At 40.6% G+C, this 24,854-nt stretch overlaps 1 protein-coding gene across 2 annotated transcripts in view; it reads left to right on the top strand.

Annotated features, from left to right (window-relative positions):
- Window positions 1–24,854, top strand: part of sema4bb (sema domain, immunoglobulin domain (Ig), transmembrane domain (TM) and short cytoplasmic domain, (semaphorin) 4Bb) — a 59,500-nt gene that overhangs the window by 14,130 nt on the left and 20,516 nt on the right. For both annotated transcript variants that reach the window (XM_020619895.1, XM_020619894.1), the window contains exon 2: window positions 11,179–11,609. In XM_020619895.1, the coding sequence (XP_020475551.1) occupies window positions 11,489–11,609 (121 nt within the window). In that variant the 5' untranslated portion in view covers window positions 11,179–11,488. The remainder of the gene's footprint in view (window positions 1–11,178; window positions 11,610–24,854) is intronic.

Genomic DNA, 24,854 nt, shown 5'->3' with positions numbered 1-24,854 from the left:
GATGGTGTGTCCAGGAAAAACAATAACCACTACCATATGGATCTGTGTGAGTGTGTCTGTCCCCATCGTTTTGAACTATACTACAACTAATCAGAATTGCATCCAGGAATTGGTCATTTTAGCAAAATACAGTGTTCACAGTCAAATTTGTCATTTACAGTAGCGTACACAGTGAGACTGAAACCTGTGTTTTAGCTCTAACTGAAAAAAGATAAGCAGGACATTTCTTATCCATCTTCACACTGGTTGTGAAGCATGGGTGTAAAATGATCTGCTGTATTGCATCATATATTGTCAGCCACTTGCTATCATTCAGAGAAATACATTTGCATAGAGGAAATTGAGAAGGATATGTTAATTCAGTGGGGACTGATTAGTCTTTTTTTTTTTGTGCCATTTGTGCAAAATTGTCTCTGTCAAAGGAAGTTTGCCTGTAGGCATTAGGATCCTGAATCTCCAGTGTGCAGCTGTTTCATATCATGAATAAAGGGTTTTATTATATCGGGGTTAAAATCTCTTAGGCTGTGTACTGACGCAAAGGCCATAGTTGGCTTTGGAGCCAAGAAAGTCATGTTACCTTCAGGGTAGTAATAGTAAAGGGAGGATGATATAAGAAGAATCATTTTAAAGGCCTGTGTGTTGTTGTGTGTGTGTGTGTGTGTGTGTGTGTGTGTGTGTGTGTGTGTGTGTGTGTGTGTGTGTGTGTGTTTTATCCCCTTCCAAACTGTAAATTGGGAGGGAAAAGTGAAAGCACAAATCATGCTGATTTTGCTCCATTTTGACCTTCAGCATAATGTTTTTAAAAAATATTTACATGTAATTTCTTGCTTTATAGAAACCTATGATAAATAGAAATTCTTTATGAATCATCAAGGAGAAATTCCTGTGTTACAGTAGCTAGTATGGAGACTTACAAGCAGAAGTAAATATAGACATTGCAACTAAATTGAACAGATATACATAACAAGAATATAAAATATATATATTTGCACATCCTAAAGTGCAAGTCCGACAGTCCAAAAATAACTCTAACTACCTGTAAAGTAAGGTTTGGTTATGAACCAGTGAGAGTACAATGACCATATGCATGACATTTACTGGTTGTCAGGGTAGGAGACCCGACGCCCGAGACAGAGGAGAGTTGCTGTATAAAGTGATCACCGTTGGCAGGAAAGGCTTCCTGTGGCGTCCTTCATCACAGCAACACAGAAGCAGCCTCTATAGTGAAGGTGCTCCACTGTTATGGCTGGAATGCGAGGTGTTCTCCATGATGTTCAGCAGTTTCCACAGCATTCTCCTTTCCACAGCCGACAGAGCCAGCCTTCCTGATCAGTTTGCTACTCGAAGGCTTCTGTGAGATGATATCATGGGGAGAGGTGTCTGACAGACGTATTACCCATAAGCTGCTGTACATTCCAAAGAAAGCAATGAGCCATTTTAGCACCATTGCAGATGTACTTCAGATTTACGTCTTATCTTAGGGTAGATGCCACATTTTCTTTAAAATCCCAAAGATCTAATACCTTGTTCAGTGCCATTTGCAACTGTGTTGGATCTTTTACAGGTTTTATAACAACGACATTAGACTGACATGGCGACGTGGCTGCTTCTCCCAACCTGGGCTGAATGCATATCATGTTAAACACGTATCCTGTGTGAAAATGGTGTCAGAAGCCATGGTGGATGCTGAGTGACATCTTGGTAACAGGACTTTGCAGTCAGTGATATCGTTACTCCTCATCTTTGTCTAACATCTGTATTACTCTGCACCCTGTTCCACACCTGCCAATTCATGCACTGATGTCGCACACATTCACAGAGTTAATGTGATGATGAATTTACTATGTTCTCTGCCAGCAGAGGAAACGGTTGCTGCTGCCTCGTTGGTTTTAAGTTGTGGTTACAGTTTATTTTTAACGCAGTTATGATTTATTTAGGTGACTTCTTTCTTGGTGCTGGGAGTAGTCAGCTCAGCTTAAACATTCGTCTTTTCTCCCTCCATCTCTTTCCCAGATGGACTGGATAAGAGGAAACGTGGTACAGTGTTCACACAAAGTAATGTACAGTAAGTAGTGCAGTGCACCTTAAACCAAGGGCTGGCTGCATGTTGAATTACAGTGGCTTGTTTTCTCTTTCTACATATGCTAAATACATAAATGTCATAGGTGTGAAGCTGGACTCAGTAACAAAAGTACTAGTAAATTTAAAGTGAAAAGTATTTTACCTCTTTACCTCCCCTCTTAAGTTTAAGCCGGTCATGCATTGTCCACACAGCTAAGCACACAACCTTAATTGTGGGTTATAATAACAAACACAGTAAGGTGTCTTTGCATTGTCAGTCACCTAGTGAGTTCTACCCAATTTAATGGTTCTGTGTATCTGCCTGAATAGTAATGTAGACACAAGGGGCTTTTTTTTTTTGTTTGTTTGTTTCTTTTTCTTTTTTTTAAAGGGTCAGTAATGAAAAAAGTTTGGTTTAACTAATTAACACAAAGTTACTATTATACCCATTAAAAACGGAGTTTCAGATTTGACTGCGGCCACACAGTTCGACTAAATGCATATGCTTTTGTAGTTCCCATTCACTCTGGAGTCTGATATTGTTAATGGATGGGATGGTGGCCTGATCGAGTCTCATGTCAAACCCATGATAGGGCTTTCATCACAGGGTCCTGCCTGGCTGTTGATTATCTCCATTAGTGCCTCAGTCTGTGCCAAAGACTTTGCAGAGATGAGTTATTGGGAGCTAATCGTTGAGCACAAAGCCCAGTCGTTTATACAAAGCTAGCCAAATGGTTAGCATTCATGCTGCTCCCTATCCCATGAACTCACTGTGACCTGGCAGTGTATCATCCAATGCCTCTGTCACATCCTTTCTCTCTGAACAGATGCAGGTATTAATCAGCAGCCTCGGGGGAGGTTCGAAAGGTTAATGAATCTCTAGCCTTAAGCAATATGGCACCAGATCCACTCTTTATAGATACAAGGAGCAGCAGCCCGTCTACGAGATGAGCAGATGGGTCCTGCGGAACTAAGTTGGTTTCCTGCACTGTAACAGCTCCTTTTGAATAGATCTCTAATCCTATAAGTCCTTTTATTAATGTTTTAAAAGGATCACCATTTCTGGTTGAATACTTGCTGTGAAATATGATTTAATGCTTATTAACATTTAATACTTGCTTCAGATTAATGTTTTGTTCTTTAAAATGGATAAGGACACTACATGATTAATTTGACTAAAATGCCCGTACTTGTGACATGGTAGTACAAGAAAACAGGGCAAGTGCAGCATTTGGCAGTTCAGTTGCCCTTTGTGTCATTACTGAGCCTGAACAGATCTGCCTTTGTCATGTGGAGCATCAGTTCTCTCAGGTGCTGGCTTCACATATGTGAACACTGAGGCATCACGCCCGTGAGTCATCCTGTAGCTTGGATTCCCCAAATAGTTTGTTTCTCAGTCTGCTGCAGTGCCCTGTTTCTGCGAGGAGGTAGCTGAGAAGAGTGCTGCAGCAAGACATGCATGGAACTACAAAAGTTAGAAATGATTACATTTTCATGAAACGTATTTTGAACTTGCGTTAAAGACGTTTTACTAAGGCGGTGCTTCCTACAATCTGTAGGTATGAGTGGGTTGGTACTAGTTCATATCTGGTACTAGCTTCTGATCATATCTGAGGCATTTTGAAACAAAAGAATTGCAAAGGCCTTAGAATCATGATTATAATAGCAGTTTTGGGCCAAACCAGTAAGAACAAAGTGTGTTTCTGGCATCAAATCAGGTCTTTTAGACTCATTTACATCTTAATAAATGTTGTTTCTGTATACACTACTGCTCTATGGTAAAAGGGTTTTCTAATTTATCAAAGAACCAGGAATTCCTTCTAACAGCACCCATCTCTTTTCATTAAAATTTAAAAGGCCTCTGCAGTTACATAAGGATATGCCCTGGGAACACGGAGACCTGGGGTGTGTGTCACACGCAGGGGTGTCATGCTTGTTGGTGCAGTCTGAGAGGGACCAACAGAGGTGGAGGAGGAGGGAGATGTTATAGGATCAAGGGCAAATGTTTCAGCTTAGTTTCACTGGAGCAGATGAAGCTAAAGCAGGTAGTGAAGTAAAGAGTGACATCTTGGTTCACTATTTGAACCCCTGAGGACAGACAGAGACATTGTTCTGACAGTGAGACACAGATGCAGAGGTAAGGAGACAAAGGGGTGGTCAATGTTTTATTCATTAAGCCTCATGGCATCTGTGTTGCCATGGCAAAGGTGATACCAGTAACCTTCTACCTGCCTACAAAAATGCCAGTTCCTCAGTTGTTTTTCAAGGTGGATAACTTGTCAGTCAGCTATAGTCTGTCTGCTACCAGTCAGCAAGCTAACATGTTAATCTAATGTTGCTGGTGCCAGTCTGTAAGTCTGTACCCAGCTACTCATTTATACAGTAAACAGGGTTGTAAATCTCCATTTGTCCTGCTTTCTCTTGGCATTCACAGGTTGATCATAAGTTTGAAATGTAACTCTCTAGCAGAGCTCTGTCTCAGCAGACAAACGGGGGTCACTCTCTGAGCCCCGGTTGTCTTGTAGTTGTTGGATTTATTACCTATCACAAATATTTGAATGGGCTCCTGTGGGAGTTGTTCCAGTGATGTAAGCTTTCAACCAGAGACGCCATGTGCTCTCCAGTGTTTATTTTATGAACGTCACCACCTGTGTGGGAGCTCAGGGGAGACGTCCGGCACTGTCAGGCAGTAAGATGTAGTGGGTTGTGTTGCATCACAGGAATAGGCTTTGTTGTATTCATTTTAACTAGGGCTGCACCAAAGTAAGAATTTTGTCAATTGACTCTTCAGTTTGACTATTTGTTCTTTTTCTTTCTTTCTTTTAGGGCATGGATGATTGGAGGAGGACAGGGACTTGTGGTGGCGGGGGCGCCGAGGAGGAGGGGGGGGGGGGGGGGGGGGTGCAGCTTTTGCATAATTTTGGGAATTTTACAAGGAAAGATTCAGTAACTTAACTCCTAAGTATATAATGTCTTCAGTGTCACTGAAACACAAGAGAGGTAGTAGGCTAATATCAAACTAATATATTCAGTTTAACAGCACTGGTGTGGTCTTGGTCTTGTGTCAGTCTCAACCCTGTAAAGCTTTTGTCTTCTTTCAGTCTCAGCTTGGTCTTGGTTTAGGTGGTCTCGACTACAACGCCATATGACACATTTTTGTATTCTTTTTTCAATAAATTGGCAATCACATAATTGAGAATTACTGACAGTTTTTATAATCCATTATCTGTAATCATCCTAAATGTTCATTAAAAATTATTTAAAATGTTGGGGTTTTGGTGTGTTCTTAAAACAAAATAAGCAATTTAATACATAACTTTAAATTGCTATAAAGGTTATAGATCATTCAGTCACATTCAATATTTAGTTTAGTCTCTCTTACCTGTAGCAGTGCAAATCATAAGAAATTTTTCAAAATTAATATTTACTGAATAATATAGATGAATAAGTATCATCTTCACTGTATTGTTTATACTTGTGTGGCTGCAGCACTGTTTTCCAGGAGCAAAATGAGTGAGGACAGGGTTAATAAGGGAAGCAGTAATTGGACAGTCTCATTTAAAATGACCAGTAAAATCAAGATTCATAAATATACAAAACAGAATTTTTTGTTACAGTTTCCACTGACAAAATACTCAAATAGATTTGATAGGATTGAGATTCAATAAGAGTATTTAGAACTCAAAACTCAGATTCAAAATTTTAAAAATGCTACTGAAACCTATGCTCAATATTTCAAAACTTCCAGATCTGGACTGGAGTCCCCCATTTGAAGACCCCCTGTGTAGACAGATTTTCCTGCAAGAGGAAATAAAGTGACTGAATCAGTACCTTAAAAACAGTTTTGTTTTCCTCATCAGTGAGCCTGGTCAAGACAATATGTCTATCAGCTCCTGGGAAGCTGCATATGCACCACTCTTGCTTTTGATGTGCATTCACACAAAGGCCATCAATATTAAAGTTGTTTAAAGTGAAGGACTGCTTCTTTTGGCATTCATTTATGTGGAGCCATTTGCTGAAAGTGATTATAAGTTTAGAGTAGCTGCCTTAGCAAAAAAAAAAAAGTAAAAGTCTTACTTAATTAGCCCAGTACAACTCCAGAACATTTAGTTGTCAGGAGCTGTCAGGATTGAATGTTTCTCTCAATTAAAGCTTTAAGAAATTCCAAACAATGTTTTGACAAAATATTAAAATGTCTTACTAATTGGTTACCTCTGAAGAACCTATCACAACTCCAGCTAATTTAATAATTTTGCAACTTCAGAAAGAAGAAATTCAGTGCCTCTAAAGCTTAATGAACATAAATAAATAAATAAATAAAATGTTTAGGTTTGGGGTTCTGTGTGCATGTCTGTGTGGCCTTGTTTTTCTGCTTTTGTGAGGACAGAAAACCGGGAGCGCATTAGCTTCACAGGGACCGGCTTAACTTGTGGGGACAGGAGGCTGGCACTAGGGATGCACCTGACTAAGGATTTTGTGAGTTGTCTGTCTTCAGTGTGACTATTCTGACTATTCATTCTTTTTCTTTCTTTCTTTTTTTAAGATATATATTTATAGCCTAGACTGTCAGAAAATCAACTGCCATGAATTTCACTGACACATTGTTGATGCAAGATTTAAAATGACGACATAATGCCAGGCTGCTATATGGATTTGTTGAAATAACGAGACGGGTAGCAAACTTGTATTTCTGCTGAAACAATGCTCTTACAGGCATTTTTTTCTTCTGAGACATAGTTATAGCCTAGTTTACCAACAAGTTTAAGCTTCTTCTGTCAGTTAACCTCAGCGCATGTTGTTACTGAGTTTGGTGTGTGCCAGCTTGAATTGCGAACAATTCCTCTTACTTATACAGTGCCTTGCGAAAGTATTCAGCCCCCTTGAACTTTGCGACCTTTTGCCACATTTCAGGCTTCAAACATAAAGATATAAAACTGTAATTTTTTGTGAAGAATCAACAACAAGTGGGACACAATCATGAAGTGGAACAAAATTTATTGGATATTTCAAACTTTTTTAACAAATAAAAAACTGAAAAATTGGGCATGCAAAATTATTCAGCCCCTTTACTTTCAGTCTTTGTAGCGCCACCTTTTGCTGCGATTACAGCTGTAAGTCGCTTGGGGTATGTCTCTATCAGTTTTGCACATCGAGAGACTGAAATTTTTGCCCATTCCTCCGTGCAAAACAGCTCGAGCTCAGTGAGGTTGGATGGAGAGCGTTTGTGAACAGCAGTTTTCAGTTCTTTCCACAGATTCACGATTGGATTCAGGTCTGGACTTTGACATAGCCATTCTAACACCTGGATATGTTTATTTGTGAACCATTCCATTGTAGAATTTGCTTTATGTTTTGGATCATTGTCTTGTTGGAAGACAAATCTCCATCCCAGTCTCAGGTCTTCTGCAGACTCCATCAGGTTTCCTTCCAGAATGGTCCTGTATGTGGCTCCATCCATCTTCCCATCAATTTTAACCATCTTCCCTGTCCCTGCTGAAGAAAAGCAGGCCCAAACCATGATGCTGCCACCACCATGTTTGACAGTGGGGATGGTGTGTTCAGGGTGATGAGCTGTGTTGCTTTTACGCCAAACATAACGTTTTGCATTGTTGCCAAAAAGTTCGATTTTGGTTTCATCTGACCAGAGCACCTTCTTCCACATGTTTGGTGTGTCTCCCAGGTGGCTTGTGGCAAACTTTAAACAACACTTTTTATGGATATCTTTAAGAAATGGCTTTCTTCTTGCCACTCGTCCATAAAGGCCAGATTTGTGCAGTATACGACTGATTGTTGTCCTATGGACAGAGTCTCCCACCTCAGCTGTAGATCTCTGCAGTTCATCCAGAGTGATCATGGGCCTCTTGGCTGCATCTCTGATCAGTCTTCTCCTTGTATGAGCTGAAAGTTTAGAGGGACGGCCAGGTCTTGGTAGATTTGCAGTGGTCTGATACTCCTTCCATTTCAATATTATCGCTTGCACAGTGCTCCTTGGGATGTTTAAAGCTTGGGAAATCTTTTTGTATCCAAATCCGGCTTTAAACTTCTCCACAACAGTATCTCGGACCTGCCTGGTGTGTTCCTTGTTCTTCATGATGCTCTCTGCGCTTTAAACGGACCTCTGAGACTATCACAGTGCAGGTGCATTTATACGGAGACTTGATTACACACAGGTGGATTCTATTTATCATCATTAGTCATTTAGGTCAACATTGGATCATTCAGAGATCCTCACTGAACTTCTGGAGAGAGTTTGCTGCACTGAAAGTAAAGGGGCTGAATAATTTTGCACGCCCAATTTTTCAGTTTTTTATTTGTTAAAAAAGTTTGACATATCCAATAAATTTCGTTCCACTTCATGATTGTGTCCCACTTGTTGTTGATTCTTCACAAAAAATTACAGTTTTATATCTTTATGTTTGAAGCCTGAAATGTGGCAAAAGGTTGCAAAGTTCAAGGGGGCCGAATACTTTCGCAAGGCACTGTAAATTCCTCACTGAAATGTTTTCCCTGTGCATTTTTGTTAGTTTCCTAGTCCCGTTTGGATGGATGCATGTTGCAGACAGTTGGTAAATGGTTGTGAGTTGCACTTAAAACAGATATAGGCAAATCTGGTTTGGTTACCTAACATTAGATTATGCAAAACCAGCCACAGTCACAGCAGTCAAGTTACAAATTAAGCAGCACAAAATGAACTGTGTGAAATTGCACTCCTGTATGTCTCTTTTCAGCAAGGGGACCTATAAAATCCAGAGTATTAAACTTAGTGAGCAATGTTGCACAACCTCCCATCTTCACTGAAGAACCCACATGAGATCAGACTAAATGTGTTGGATGTCCTGAAATTAGAACAGTCTGATCAATTTTTTCCACTTCTGAATCTTCAGTAGTAAATACACAGTGGACTCTGCTTTTACTGGTTTATTTTGTTAAAATTATACATGTACCATATCCACATGATGTGAGGGACTTGTGCATTGTTCATTGTAGCAGACATGAGCACAGCTGCTGGAAATACCTGCTCAGCTGGCACAGATGTCCCGGTGCTGCACAAATACTGTCACACCAACATTATCAGCCCAGGAAATCTTTCAACATTTACTGCCACAAGTAAAATGCATCTGTTCTCAGAGCAGTGGGGTATCAGTTATACAGTTCATCACTTTCTTATTGAACTTGTTGGAAGCATTTTTAGTTAGAGTATTGTTTGTCCTGAACATTAGCACAGCAACCACAGCGGTGCGCTCAGCTGTCTGACACTCTGCCTGCACAAACCAAGCCTCAGACAGACTTTGTGTTTAATGCTGATTAAAAAAAAAATTTAGCAAGATGTGGAAAAGATTATACTTGTTAGTATGTTGATGTTAGCATTTAATTTAAAGCCCAGCTGCACTAAAGAACAGCTTCATAGAGCTGTTAGCATGGATGTTTTCACAGGGCTGCATTCAGTTTTTACATTGGATCAAATGACTATGTATAAAATGAGAAAGGTAAAAAAAGGCCCTAACTCGGCAGTTCTCCTCGGCTCTATAGAGCGTCATAGCATCTTTAAGCTAATTTTTGTTTTCACTCTCGGTGGTCTCATAATTTTTGGCTTCAGCAGGTTTTCAGTGAAGAGCTACTAAAAACCCACTGTAAACTACCCGCATAGCCCCAAATGGCAGGCAGAAATGATTGGCTGACATGTTTGCATTATCAACTTAAAGGTTCTGTTTAGTGTTTTGTTTACCTCACTGACTGTAAATAAAAACTGGACCCAACCCACTGTAACGTCACCCGCTGGTTTTCTGAAGTTCAAGTCTGGCCATCACCATACTGGCAACGCATTAGTTCACCTGCAAAGAAGTGGTGTGTGAGTGGAGCTCTCTAGACAGCTAGCGGTCAGCCACCTATGGCGGGACCCCCCATGCTTGTCACTCAAAGCTGCCGTGCCCCTAATTATGTGTAACTTTTAGCCTCAATATAATTTAAACTGGCAAATTATATAAATATCCACATTTTGTACATTTGCCATGGAAGGGGAAACTAGCTATAGAGAACAAAACCTTTTTGTACCAGGCTGTAAATGTGTATTTCTGCTGAACAGTTGGGGTCTGTGGGGACTGACTCCCTTTTGGAACCAGCCTCCAGTGGCCATTTGAGGAACTGCAGGATTTAACACTTGTGCAGACTTCATTTCTCAGCCTCGGATGATGCTGTTTGGTTTACATCTCGTTTTTGGTCCACCAAGTGGCCAAAAATTATTGAAAGTTTAAAAACCACAAAGCCATCATTTTCTTGTCTATTGTATTATGAATCATTTTTTGTTTTAGTAAAGAGAGATGACACAAATCTACCTATACCTGTTTTAAGTATTTTGAAAGAGCAACCAATGATAAATATATATAAATCAACACTGGCTATAATAGGCACTTTATCTGCACTGAAGCCAGTAAAAGAAAGAGCAGATGCGTTCATTGGGACAAATTACAGAGTTGTTTTGATAGTCACTATTCTTTCATGTATTTCCCCACATAGCCAGTGTGAGCCAAGCTCCCATATTATCTTCCCAGTGAAGCATAATTAAATACAGGAATTTTAAAAAATCCAACAAGTGTTTTATCTCCTTGAGAAACTTTGTGGGCTGCAGTGCAATCAGCAAACATTCACTTAGCCTTAAAGGTCTGTAAAACCCTTCAAGCCACCAAGCCACCACATGATGTGTGTGTTCGTGTTAGCTGGCCGGTGGTCTCTGTGATTTGCTTAGTTGAGCTTTTCTTTGACAGTGTCCTGAAAGCATAAACAGCAGAAGTATAAATAGCTGTTGTTGTCACAAGCTGAGGCCATGTGCTGCAGTCAAATATTAAAGTGTCTGGACAAGGGGATGAGGCAGGTTGTTTGGGTGGCAACGCTGTCAGAGCTGATGAATGCCTTAACTCATGTACGTTCAATTTATTGTTCGCAGTAAAACCCAAACATCCATCCTCCAGAAGGAACCACAGTTCTTTAACACTATACAAGTTCTTTTTTTCATTTGTAGTTGGGTTTAGTGTGAGAAGCTGGATATGAATGTTATTTTAGCTTGTGTTTCAAAAACATGTTCTTGGATCAAACATAAAGCCCACTCTCTTCTTTCCACAGATCCAAAATGAACTTTACTGGCTGGAGCTTGGTGGTGATCCACTGAAGAGCACCACCACTGGATGAAAACGAGCAGCCTTTAATCCAGAAAAGGATTCCTAGTGTCTGATAAAAGTCTCCTAACCGTGTATAAGGACCACTTGGAGTATAAAAATCAAGTCAAGGACGCATTTAGTTCCACTCAGCCTGTAGGAAGATGGGAGTGAAAGAATAAAACTGCCTGGAGTCTAAAGGAGCTTCATGAATTCTAAGGAATCTTAAAACAGATGGTGTGAATTTGTGTATGTCTGTGTGAGAGGATCAGGCAAGCATGTGGATGTCAGCTGCAACTGTCCGCCGTCTTCTGGCTGCTGCGCTGCTCTGGGCCGGCTGCCTCCTGTCAGTGGTGACCACAGAGGATGATGTCACGCCTCGCATCAGCTTCTCATACAGTAAGTCAAGATAATCACCTGGCACTTTTACGGGATTATTACAAGCATTGTTAGAAATATGAAATTCCAGTGTTGTTGTGGTTTTTCAAAATATTATTCACTGAAGCCCTCCCCCGAACAGTGATTGTACAGTCATAATGTGGCAGGTCTGTCCAGTTTGAGATCAGGCATTACTCTGAACAAGTGTGCATGGAGCCGTTTTAAAAGAAGCAGTCTGTAATAAAGTATTTGGATGATGGTTTCTTTTTTTGCAATGCAAGTTTCAAGCATTAGCATGTTTGGCTATATAATACCATTATATATATTTAAAGATGGATGATGTGTCACTACTTCCTGCCAGTATGAATGCCACTTTGAATTTTTAGTTTGGCTCATTTTCTAAAAAAAAACAAAAAACAAAAAAAACTATTTTGTGTGTATACATACTGTATATAAAAATGCTCCCTTCACAACCTTGACACAACCCTTTAGGTTCTTGTTTATAAATGAGCCGGTTTGAAAAATAAAAAGTCAGCCAGAGGCAACGTTTTCAACATGAAGCTAACGTTAGCTGAGAAATCTAATTGTAATTTAAGGTGACAACACCAGATGCAGGATAATTAACTCAAGGTATCACCTGTAATGTTTAAAGAAGCGATTATACCGTGGGAGTGTGACAGATGAAGGCCGGATGGCTGAAAACATTCCGTCTTCTTGCAGAATAAATTGTTTTCTTGCTATTGAGTGCAACCCTAATTTACGATTATTGGATAATATCAGTGGGATAATGCACCAGTTCTTCCTGGAATCCATACGTAAAAACTGACTGTTGCCAGTTCAGATTGACTTGCCTGATTATGTCGACCTCTGTTTGAAATCAAGCCAGTTTCTAAATTTAGTGAAGGTCTGTGTTATGTGCAGTGCATGAATGGAAAGCTTCACATGTGTTACAGCAGCAAGGGAAGCAGGACTTGGTGAACTCAGGTCCACACAACATGATTTAGGTCAGTGGTGAACAAACACTGCTATGTGTAGTAAAGCAGCCATTGCTACAGTGTATTCACAGACACATGCCTGCAGGCTTCAATACACACATACTAGCTTGAAGACACCTGCACTACAAACATTACTTCTCATAAATACATGTCCGTCTGCTGTTTTTAAGATTAGATGGCATTTTGCTTAAAATGTATGGTCTGTCTGTTTTTTTTCACCGTGAGCCTTGAGGACATGGTGAAATATGCATGGCATCATATGCGACTTCTCAGAGTGAAGAACAAATCAAGTGAAAGATTTTGAGGCCTACTTACTGTTCGTCAGCACATAGACCAGTAACCAAGTCGCCACTTCACTCTTCTCTGTTTTCTAATAAGTGACCTTCTGGTAATGCTCAGCTGAATGCAACAGTTTATCTCACAAACTTACAAATCCACTGATTGAATGAAAGACCTTTTTGCACCTGACTTCATCATTGCACATAATTACTCCACCCACACTGCAGTGTTCCTCTTATTATAATAACTGTGGATTAAACATTCATAATGTACTAACATGGCAGTGTTTTTTGCTATTTGTTCAGATGAGAGCTTTTCAGGAATTGACATACATTATGGGAGCTTACAACAAATGAAGGAGAAGGGAAATAAGGTTGCTGTTGGGAGGTGGCACATAAGAGAAACTGATTCTTAATCTTTCATCCTGCTTTTGTCACATCCTTGTCTGTTTTAAAACTTTTGATACAGGCAGATTTACCAAAGTAAGTGTTTTGTATAGATGTAGGGTTGTGTTGGCTCCTGTAAACATTAACTGTCTGAATTTGAAGTTCCTCCCTCTGAAAACAATGCTCTGATGCTTGATGTCCTCACTCCTCAGCCAGCTCAGCGAGGCATTCACCTGCACCATGTCAAACTGGCATCGCTCATACCCAGGAACAAGCCTTCATATACTTGAACCATTTAACATGTTTCTCAACGTTAAATGGATTAAACTGGCCCAGGGCTATGTGTAGCACAATGGTGTGGTGGTTAGCGCTGTCGTCTCACAGCAAGAAGGTTCCGGGTTTGAGCCCTGGCCCAGTTTGCTTGTTCTCCCTGTGCCTGCATGGGTTCTCTCCGGGTACTCCAGCTTCCTCCGACGGTTGAAAGACATGCAGCTTAGGTTGATTGGAGACTCTAAATTGCCCATAGAAGTGTGTGTGAGTGCGTGTAGTTGTTTCTCCATGTCAGCGCTGTGATAGACTGGTGACCCGTCCAGGGTGTACCTCGCCTCTCACCCAATGTCAGCTGGGATTGGTTCCAAACGAATAAGCGGTATACATAATGGATGGATGGCCCGTGGCTGGTTCCCAGCAACTGACTGTCTTGAAACCACTGTTTCGTTTTTTCCTCTCCTTTGCTGTACTCCACTAAGCATACATAATCTAAATTTCATGTAATTTAACATGAGTGTTTAGAAACTGAGATTGAGAAGCTTAAGTAGTAATGTGAGACAACAAGCTTTTTAGCTGATGATGCGGTGTAAGAAAAACATTTAAATGTCACTGATGCTGACTGTAGACTGACGGGGTCTGCACCATCATACATGCTGAACATTTTGTATAAGTCAACCGATTGATACAACACACGTGAAACAGGCTCCATTCTTTTTTGTATAATCTGGAAGAAAAGGTGGAACCTGGTCTGTTTTTTTCGAGAGAGGACAGCCTTTTTCCTGGAAAAGCATCCCTTTTCTTTTTGTCCTTCTTCCCTTTCCTCTCACTCCCTCCCTCTCTCTAACAAGCAGGCTAATCTCTCATGTGTAGTGAGCAGTGTTTTTTGTGGTCGCTGCAGTGGAAGAGCTTGTCTGTTTCTCATTACGCCTTTTGTGCAGAGAGGCAGCCCCAAGCATCACGGGACTTGAAGCAGGGAACATCAGTGAAATGTGGCATGTGTCACTGAGTTATTAAAAACTTCTTAGGCCAGAGGTTAGTGTCTTTTCCAGAGATGTGCAGAGGAGATTATTTAACTTTTTCTTTTACTTGGAACAAGAAGGCGAAAGTCACATTCTGCACGTAATAAGAAGTTTACATACTGATGGTCTGGAGATTTGGCAGGCTCACTTGATTTCTTTTTCAAAGATCTCACTTGACTGTGTTGCATGTCACCCTGTAGTTACTGTGAATATGGTTCCTCTTAAAGCAGTAGTTTAACATTTCTAGAAGTGCTTATTTGCTGACTTGCTGAGCATTAGACAAGCTGAGCCATGCCACTCGCTCCCAAACCAAAGTGAAAAATTCCATACACACATTTTTTTTTACCTTCAGACAGAGCTCTGTTAAATGTTTACCCCTGACTCCAGCCTTTATGTTAAAGCTGGATTAACTAAGATTTAGCACAAATTTGGATAAATCAAGTAAAATATTGTCTAGAAGTGTTGTCTCTTTGCTGCACTAACCCCCACACCCCCACCCTACTATCTTCAGGGCCTGTGTTTATTCCTACCCATCTCTTGCCAGTGTTATTAAAATCCGCACCGCATTTCTTCCATGATCCCAGTGATCCGAGGTTATAAGACACATTTTTTCAAACCAGTATGGCTCATTTCAAAGACTGATCACGGATGCCCAGTGTAGGTACAACCCAGGATGAGAGCGGACCTGTTAGCCCCAAGAGGGTGAGAAAGTTCTGTAGCACAGAAACAGTGTGTCAAAGAACAAGGCAAAACCTGGGGTAACATCGGTTTGGCATGTTGGAGATGGAGAGCATTAAAATTATCCAAGGGATTAAAATTTAAATGTGTAAGTACTGTAGCTGGCTAATGTGTATATGTTGGCATCATCAACAAGCTAATGTTAGCATTTCAGTTTTGTACCTTTTGTATTGAATTATTCTGTCTGTAACTTGCAGTCATTCCAACTAACTGCAGCATTAGTGTTTTGTTGTCCACTTAGTGGAAACCAGCATGTTTTCCTTGATTAGCAAATTAAGTAATTTTGCTCAGTTTGCAAAATTTTCCTTGGCTGTGGTTCAGGCCACACGGTTAGTTTATGTCTGACGTACCACTGCAGTCCATGTAGCATTTGTTGAAATTTACACAATCAACTCAACTAGAGCAGTGGGGAGTTTGTTCTACTATCAAAGCATAATGTTAATTTCTCTTGTTACATATAGGTCACGGTTACCTTATAATATTATGTGTGTCAAGTATGTAACTTTGAATGCGATGCAATACCAGCCACAACATGAGTAGTGTATCGGTATTACTTTGAAAAAGCATTTCTCTTTGCTTGTGTTACTGCTTTAGGTAGGAAAGAGGACCCGCGTCGCTGCAGTACCATAGGCTCTATATTCTATACACATTAGTTCTGGAGCTGGATATTAGTACCGAGCTACCTGAATGCTGGTGTTCTGTCAAACTGTGCTGCCTTGTCGAGATATGCTACCTTAGTAGCACAGTCTGTGGAAATGCTAATTGCACCCCAATCCCCAACCACTTTGAGTCGTAGGTAGCAGGCCTTGACAGGTAGCATAAGGGTGTTTTCACATTAGGCACTATTGTTTTGTACTGTGCCCAAATGCAATTGCTCCCCTGCAGGTCTGCTTTCACATTAGTAACATTGTTATGTGCCCCAGTACACTTGTAAATGTATACAGTAGGTGGCAGTATGCATGTAGTTGGTTTGCAATCCGCCAAAAAGTGGGGGCATGTATCCACACACACGTGTAAATACTGACAAATACTTTTGAAATAAATCTGAGTTTTTGTGTGTCGTATTTGGTTAACTTTGTATGTTTTTGTCAACTTAAATTTCAGGCAAGCATTTTACTACCTCGCTACTCCACAGCCATGTTATTCAACGGGGTGGAATAGTTATGTCACATAGCAGCCCACTTCCTTGTTTGAGCATTTGCATTCAGATCTCCCGCGGACAGTACTCGAGTACATATGAATCGTGCTCCAGACGACTTCTTCAAAGGGACTTGGGCACGCCCAAGTCCGGCACACTTGCGTTCACACTAATCAAAATGAACCAGATTTTGGGGTCAAGTGTTCTCCGATCCGGGCCCAGGTTCCTAATATGAAATCACCCTAACCTGACAGAACACTGGGTCTGTCTCCTGCTGTAGTTATCACATATGATATACAGTAGTTCCACAGACAGGGCAGGAGGGGCAAAGAGGAGTGGAGGGAGAAGAGGAGGGGATATTATCTGAGTTTGTTTTGACTCTCACTCACTTTATAATGGTCAAAGGTTAGAGCTGCTTTAAGTGAAGCTAAGCTTTATACTTAGTTTATACTTTATACAGTAAAGTCATGAGTGATATCAAATTTCTCATGTAATGAAAAGCACATTTCCCAAAATGTCAGACTATACCTTTATCTGCATCAGTCACACTGTAGTTTATTTATACGCTCTCATATTCTCTTCTATTCTAACCTCATTAAGTGGTTGTCGGTTTGGCTTATCATTCCAAGTTTTCTTAAAGATTTTGGTGCTAAATGCAGCATAACCTTTGAGACTTTGCTCTAAATAGGTCATACTCTTTCTTCTTTCCCAGTGTAAGTGAAATAGAACAATATGTCTTGATAATCTTACAGAATAGGAGTCAGCACTGTCCCTTTATTGCAGGTAATGATTTAATTCATTTCTGCTCTTGTATAAATTTTGACATGGAAGAGAGAAGAACCTTTATGCAACATACTGTAGGTCACTCATGTCAGATTTTATAGCTACAGTATTTTAAATAGGGGATTTTACATGTAATGTGCTGTATGTACATATAGAACAAGGGAAACCTGTAGATCATAAGGGAACATGTTCAGTGTTAATGCTTTTACACATCCCGATGGTAGAGAAACAAATTAAAATGCCCCTTCAAGCCGAACCACTGAACTCGCTGTGTATGTGTAGTGTGCACAGTGTCCTTTCCTCTTGATGTTTAGTTTATGTTCAGTGAATATTTTGCACTTTCTCTCAGCATGCTAATCCGGTGACCTTGGCAGCATGTGGATTGCAGTGCAGAAACAGAGGATGGGCAGCGAGAGGGGGGGTCAATGCAAATAATTGTCAGGTTTTGGATATGCTCTGATGCCCACCTAAAACCCAGCAAGGACACACCCACTGATCCTGAAAGAAGTGGCACTCACAAGTGCCTCCATATAACGCCATAACAGCAGCAGCAATAGAGCACATCAGCTCTGTCTGTCTCAGACATTTTAATGGCTTTGTCGCCTGCATGCTCCAGGAAATGCACAGGAAAGTTCGGTCTTTGCAGATTTCGATGAGGAACATTTGATTTGAGCAAAATGGCAAGCAGTGGGAAATAATGGTGTAGATTAAGATGAAGACAGAGATGAATGTGAGGTCGGAGAGTGTTGTCGGGTGTCGCTGGATTGCTCTGATGCAGTGTAGATGTACCAAAAACATCATTCTTAACTTCTTACAACAGAGATTTTTACAGTTGTTGTGACTCTGTTGCCAATCACTCTGGTTGGCTCTTAAATTTAGACAGACATATGTATTTATTTATTTATTTGTTTTACGTCACACCTCAGTGTTCATGTTGCTGCTAAAAAAGCACTTTTTAAAAAACTCCATAACATTTACCTTTAAAAAGGTGTTAAACGCACTTCTGTTTTCATGAGCCTCTGTTTTCTTCTACGAGCAGAATCAGTGTCTGACTCTGATATTCACCTATATTAATGTACACATATACATAAATGAAACTGTCGGTGTTGGCACCATAAATGCTGAACACAAAGCCATCTGTACAATCACTGTTTTTCTTTTGTGTCTGTGGTTGTATAACTGGAAATGGTCACACCCAGAAGGTTTTAGTGTTGAAGCTGATTTTGTAAAGTCTGTTGATGGAAGAATGTAAACTTTGAAGTTACTGAGTTAATTAATTCAGTCAAAATTTTACACATCTCATTTACTTAGAAATATAGCATTGCAGCACACTACCAAAATAAACATGTGCTCATACATTTGTAGGAATCATTCCAGGTTTCACATTTGAGTTGAGGTGAAACTGAAATAGTTAATAGCAGTTGTCTCGTGTGTCTTTTATTAAAAGCCTGTATTTTCCTGATTCAGTTCCAGTATGTTAATACAGTCCACATGCCTCATATTCCTACTGAAGTGCGTGTCCTGGCTGACTGCATGTACTGAGTTGAAGGAGTCAGTTCAAGTGTCAGATTGTATTTCTGTAAAATCAGTGTGATGCTTGGCTTCATTTTTTTTTTGTATGACTTGATCAGTAACAACTCATATTTTGTGTAAACCTATGTGCTTGACCACTTCTCACCATCAGTTATACAAGCCCTTTTCAGACATGCACAGAAACTCTGAAATTATCTAGACATTTCCTGGAGCTGTATGTGAAAACACAAATGTCTGAGCCAGTTGATCCTGATATTAAACGGACTTTACCCTGCCAGCTCCTTAGTACAAAGTCCACATAAAGTCTGAGTGAGCTCATGTGAGAAAAAAGCAGCGTATAATTTGCAGTATTCACACGGAGCTAGTGGGTGTGTCAGTTGACATTCTATCATGGAGCAAAACTGTAAGAATACAGGCATCCAGTGATGCAGAGAAATGGTCATTTACAATGCACACTATGAAACTTGGGAACGTCTGTTAAGAGCCAGTGCCAGAATCATCAGACAAATTTAAGGTATGACAAGAGACTCTACTACATGACTGTGTCATGTTGCATGTCCTGCGCACTCTTATTCCCCCCCCAACACACAACCCAAACTGAGTATTTCCAGTAGACAAGAACACCTCTGACACAGACTATCTTCCGTTGTGCCATGTGTGTGAAAGGGTGACTCTGGACAAAGTCCTGACCTGATTCCACGGCGTAGTCTGGAGTTAATATGTGACACCGGCTTTAGATCCAGTGCGACTCCAGCATGCTCTTCTCATTATGCGGGCAACTCAAAACCGAAAATCAACAAGTGTGCAAACCAAAATGGCAGCAGAGATAGATCAAAGTATGCACTGATGGGGTTCTAGCTGGAACAGAAACCATCTGCAACTGAGTGCAAGCCATCTGGATTTGCATTTACAAACACAAATGACATTTATTTCTTCATCAAGTCCACTTAACTGGATATCATGTCATTCACCAAGCTGATGTCTCTTGGAGTGTGTGGTTTTCTGAGTGTATGAGGACACAAGTAACCACCAAAATAACAAAAACTTCTAAAGTAGTGGTAGGTGGAGTAGGATGTGGAACATAAGAAGCTGCCCGATACATAAGTCATAACTCTTAAGATTTCAGTCCTGGTTGAACTGGATACTGGTGGTGACAACAAGTGTGTTTTAATGCCACAGCAAACGCTCAAAAATACAACAAAAAGCATAACTAGTGTAGCTATTCAAAAAATACACAAAATTACAGTTTTCCTGTTTTGTAGACTCATTTTTGATGAATTGAGAATATGGAGGCGGGGCGGACCCTGCCACTAACACTGAAAGCTACTATATAGAGGAGTAATTACAGAATGTAAAGCAGTGAATCTCGATAGTGAGAACACGTTGAACGGAGTTGGCAGCTAGGAACATCAGTAGAGGAGTAATTACAGAATGTAAAGCATTGAATCTCGATAGTGAGAACATGTTGAACGGAGTTGGCAGCTAGAAACATCAAGATAACTTTAACTCCGTTAACATATTCTGTAATAAAGAATAAGTCGGCTTGCAGTTCAAAAAAACTTGTTTGCTTATTAATTTGTAAAATCATAGTGGGTAGAGTGAAATTTACCAACTATATTGGTTGGTAGCCATTTCATCTGAACTCTGACACAATCTCAGTCTTTTATGGCTTTAGTTACAGATGTCACCTACACTTGAGCACAAAACACTCGGCAAATGACCCGAATCTGTCTGTATATCAGATTCCAGTGACATCTACTGTCTCTCGAGGGCAGGAGACACATGGAAGGAGAGAGGGAGGCTGAAGAGGCGTTTTTCTCAAGACAAACACAGGCACATCTATTTTGAAGTGTGAGTGAGAAAGTTATACCAACTGTTTGTCTCTCTCACTGTTTCAGTCCATATTTGAGTACCTCACTCAGATACCACATCGTCTTTCTCTGTCTCATCGAGCTAATATCCAGGATTTCATAAGCTTTCAGCTGTGATGAGCCATTGCGTTCCTTAGCTCTGCTGAGTGTTGGGTGGGTGTGTGCCAATCCAGAGTGCATCAGGATGACACCTAAGAGCCAATAATTACAGAGCAGAGCATCATGTCTGTGTCAGCCCCTTGTTCTTAGCTTTTAGAGGTATGCTGTGTTTTATGCACTCACTTCATCCTTGGTATGTGTGTCTTTTACAACAGAGGGTGAAAGAGACATTTACTGTGCATACAACTGTTCAACATTTTCAACAAATATTCAGTCATTTTAGTTTTCTGTTGTTCCCCTGATGTGTCTCTGCACATGTAGCCATGTGGCACCATTAACACTGGTCTCCACACATGATCACTCTGGTTATTATCTGTGAGGTGAAGCCGTCTCTCAGCATGATGTGCCGACACTCAAATAGACACATACACAGCATATTTACACAAAAATTGCAGCAAAGCCACACTGTCATTCCCAGAGACTTCAAACAACCTAACACAGGTGAGCCTGATGGCCTGGCCTTAGACACTGTAGGTCTCACACTCTTTATGGAACTGATCCAGTGCTGTCAGCTTTTGTTTACAAGTCATTAAAGTCGTATTTCTTTGCCCCATTTTGCTTTTATCAGGTTTTGGAGTTTTCACTTTATATCAGTAAAATGTCCCCACTGATGGAGCGTGAGCCATTTCTTCACTGATAGTCCAATAAACACTGAGAAATCCATTCATTTTAAAATGAAAAGGAAACACTTGAAATGTATTTAGTTTGCCCCATCTCCTCTTAACTCAGTCTTCCTCTTCAGAGGTCTCTGTCCTCAATGTTCCTACTTGTCTGGCTGTTCTTGGTTGAAATATGAAATACCCATCACTTTGCCCAAATATCAGGAGGAGCAGTGCTATGTTGATCTTGAAGTGTCTTCCGTCTGCTTCTGTCAGGAGCCCGAGCGCTGCTATCAAGCCTACTGTCATGTAAAACAGAGAGCCTTGAAACTGCGTGCTGTTCTGTAGCTTCAGCTGGCAGAGGTATAGCTTTGTGTGTGTGTGTGTGTGTGTGTGTGTGTGTGTGTGTGTGTCTTGCATATAAGGTAAGCACATCTCAGTTTGAGATTAATATCTCCTCCCGGCTGCAAGTGAGCCCCTTTGTCCCTGTTGCACCCTCACCTTGTGACTTGGCTCATGCTGCTTTAGCAAATTGGGGCCATATTTACAGTCGGGGCTTTTAGAAGCATCTTAGCAGGTATATACCTACCAAACAGCAAATCACTTGTCTCACCAAGCATTAAACAGATCCTACTCTTTTTTTCTCTGATATATGATGCGTGCCAAAGTATGCCAAATGTATTTAATTTCCCTGCAACCTGTGTCTGCAAGCTGGCACCGTCTGATATCTTAGTTAACTCAGTGATGAGTAAGCACACAGTGAACACACTCAGCTGTGATGTAAATAGAAGGATTCAGAGCTGCGCCATTCTTAATTAATGCCTATGCTAATTTGGAGGTCTAGTCTCAGAACAGGGTTGGAGTTAGCCAAAATATACTGTAATCTAAAAGCCAAACACACGAGGAGACATTAGCAATTATGACAAAGTTATTATCTGTGTGTGAGGCGGGCAACTAAAGACACAGCCACAGCCTACATGATGCTATAACCAGCAGCCAGCTAGCTTTGCTTAGTATAAAGACTAGAAACAGGGAAACTAACTCTGAACATAAAATCACCTCTGTATCTCGGAAACTCACACATTAACATGTTGTATCTAGTTCAAATGTGGAGAAAAAAAGACTGTAGTTTAACAGGACATATGTGCTGCAAAGTTTGTTTTCTTCAGCCTGACCTGCAAAAAGATTCTGCCTCTCAGATGAAAACCATTGAACATAATATAATAGTCAAAGTGCAACATCTAAGTGATCATTAAGCATCTACTGGCAGGAAACATTACATGCATATGGAAGGCGATTCCAACAATTGCAGATTTTAGATGCTTTTAAGACAGTGATGAAAACTTCCCCTCATGCTTTTCTATTTTGGCTCTAGACATTTCTAGCTGTTCATTATGTGTGCACAGAATGAATCCCATTCCCTCACTATGAAGTTCTGATCACAGAGCAGCTGTTCTCTGTCCCACTAATTTAAAATCACAATGAATATGAAAATGTATGAATAAACTGCCAGAATTGAATTAATTGTGAAGAGGTTATCTGTCAGTGGAGAAAAGATACTGTTGTTTGGCCGATGGTCCAAATCTCAGATGATTTCTTTTACGTTCATTATCCAAATGTACTCTGACCGAGACTAAACGTCAGAGAGCCTGTGCTGTGACTGTAGCCAATTCTGCATGTTAATACCAACAATAAAGCAGTGTGTTGTGATGAGCATTAGCAGAGGTTGAGGGCCTGGTTTGGTGACAGCGAGCTGATTAAACAGCCCGGTGATGAATGGTCCCGGAGCCTGGCTGTGAAATGGCCTGCGTTTGCTGCCGCTCGTGGTTGATGGCCCATACTCTGCTGCAAGCATGTCACAACGTACAGCTGATGAGCTGCATCAGCAAGTATGAAACTGAAGAACAAACCTCTGCAGATGAAGAAAGAGTGAAGGCCTTGAGTGTTGGAAATCACTGCCGCTTGACTCAGCCTGACATTTGTTGCTGTTTGACCTACTGCTCTTATCAAAAATCCATCTCTGAGTGCTTAAGAAAATAACATTTTTTCCCCCCATCTGGATGTTTTCTTCATAGGTCAACACCTCAGTCCAATCTTCCCGTTTACCAAAACTCCCACTCAGCGCCTCAACCCCTCCAACCTAAGTAGCCCAGGCCTGCTCTCTAAAGTAATAAGTAAAATCTTCATGAGTTTGCTCTTGTCTGTTTGTTATTCCTTTGTCTGTCTAAAAGGATGTCACTGTGATTTATATCAGAGGGTTTAATATGCTGAGGGAAGGCCATTTTTGGTTCCAGTGAACAACCGAAACCCAAGGGAGCCGTGACAGTCAAGCTATGATATGTCCCCTTGTTGAGTGGGGAGACAGTACTCCTTTGTCTGCCAGCTGCAGGGTCCACTGCAGCTGAGTGTAGCTCTTTTTATGAGCGTTTAGGGCATTTTAACAGACTGAATTTACCTTGAAATAAATCTGTTGTTCTCCACACACAACAACTTGTATTTCTCCCTGTCCTGAATGACCCAAGGATGACAATAAGAAGCCGTGTCTTCATTGACGCCAAAGAACACAATGTTTTAACCAGAATAAGAGCTGTTGAGCTGGAAAGGGTCTTTGATAAAATTTTGGACAAGATGTGGCTTGTGCAGCTGGCTTTCACTCTCACATGGGGAAGATGATCGTTTGCCAAAGTGCCTTGAGCGTTAGATGAGCAATTTGTTTTGCGAGCACAGTGAAAAGTTGAAGTCGTGGGTTGTAAACATTTATTGCAGTTTACTGCCTGTGTTTGCATTATGGTCGTGCACCACCTGGAGTGTTGGAGATAAACTACTGGTGTGTTTTCTTATTGTCAGAAGTTTCTACATTTGAATTCAGTTTAGTGGCTATACATAGGGAAAACTGTACATGGTTTAACTGCAGCAAATATTAGTGTTGACGACCCCAGATACAAGCCAGCAATCTTATTTGGACAAGCAAATGAAGTGCGTGACCTCCAGCGTTTTGTCTTGGAGAGCATACTGTGAGTGTGTTTAATACGTTTGGAATGGGAGATAATAGATAAACATTTACAAAGATGGTCAAAAACAGTGAAGGACAAGAAGTATGTAAGCAACAGATAAACAAATATGTGAGGACCTATACCCTGTTTCTTTGGTGAACTCTAGAGGATTGTCTTATTGTTAGATATGAAATAATCACATTCAGTCAGTCCAGTACAGACTGGGCCCCAACAATCCTGGGGCACAAAGCTTGGAAGTCTAACACATACATTTTGCCTTTCATGTTGTGTGTTGAGAAGTTTACCTCACATTAAATCAAATTGAAAAGGGACCAATTGTCAGACATCTTGCCTGTTCAAAAAAGTGCCTCTAAAAATCAGCCCAAACTTCTTCAAAATCTTCGTTTCACAGTAATAAGCAGCACAGATTATTGTAATACTGGAGAAGATGCTATTATTAAAAAAAAAAAAAAAAAAAAAAAAAAACAAATGGTAACATTTGA

This window comes from Monopterus albus, unplaced genomic scaffold, assembly GCF_001952655.1.
Source record: "Monopterus albus unplaced genomic scaffold, M_albus_1.0 scaffold228.1, whole genome shotgun sequence".
NCBI classification, from domain to species: Eukaryota; Metazoa; Chordata; class Actinopteri; order Synbranchiformes; family Synbranchidae; genus Monopterus; species Monopterus albus.
This window is presented reverse-complemented; position numbering and strand designations above follow the sequence as displayed.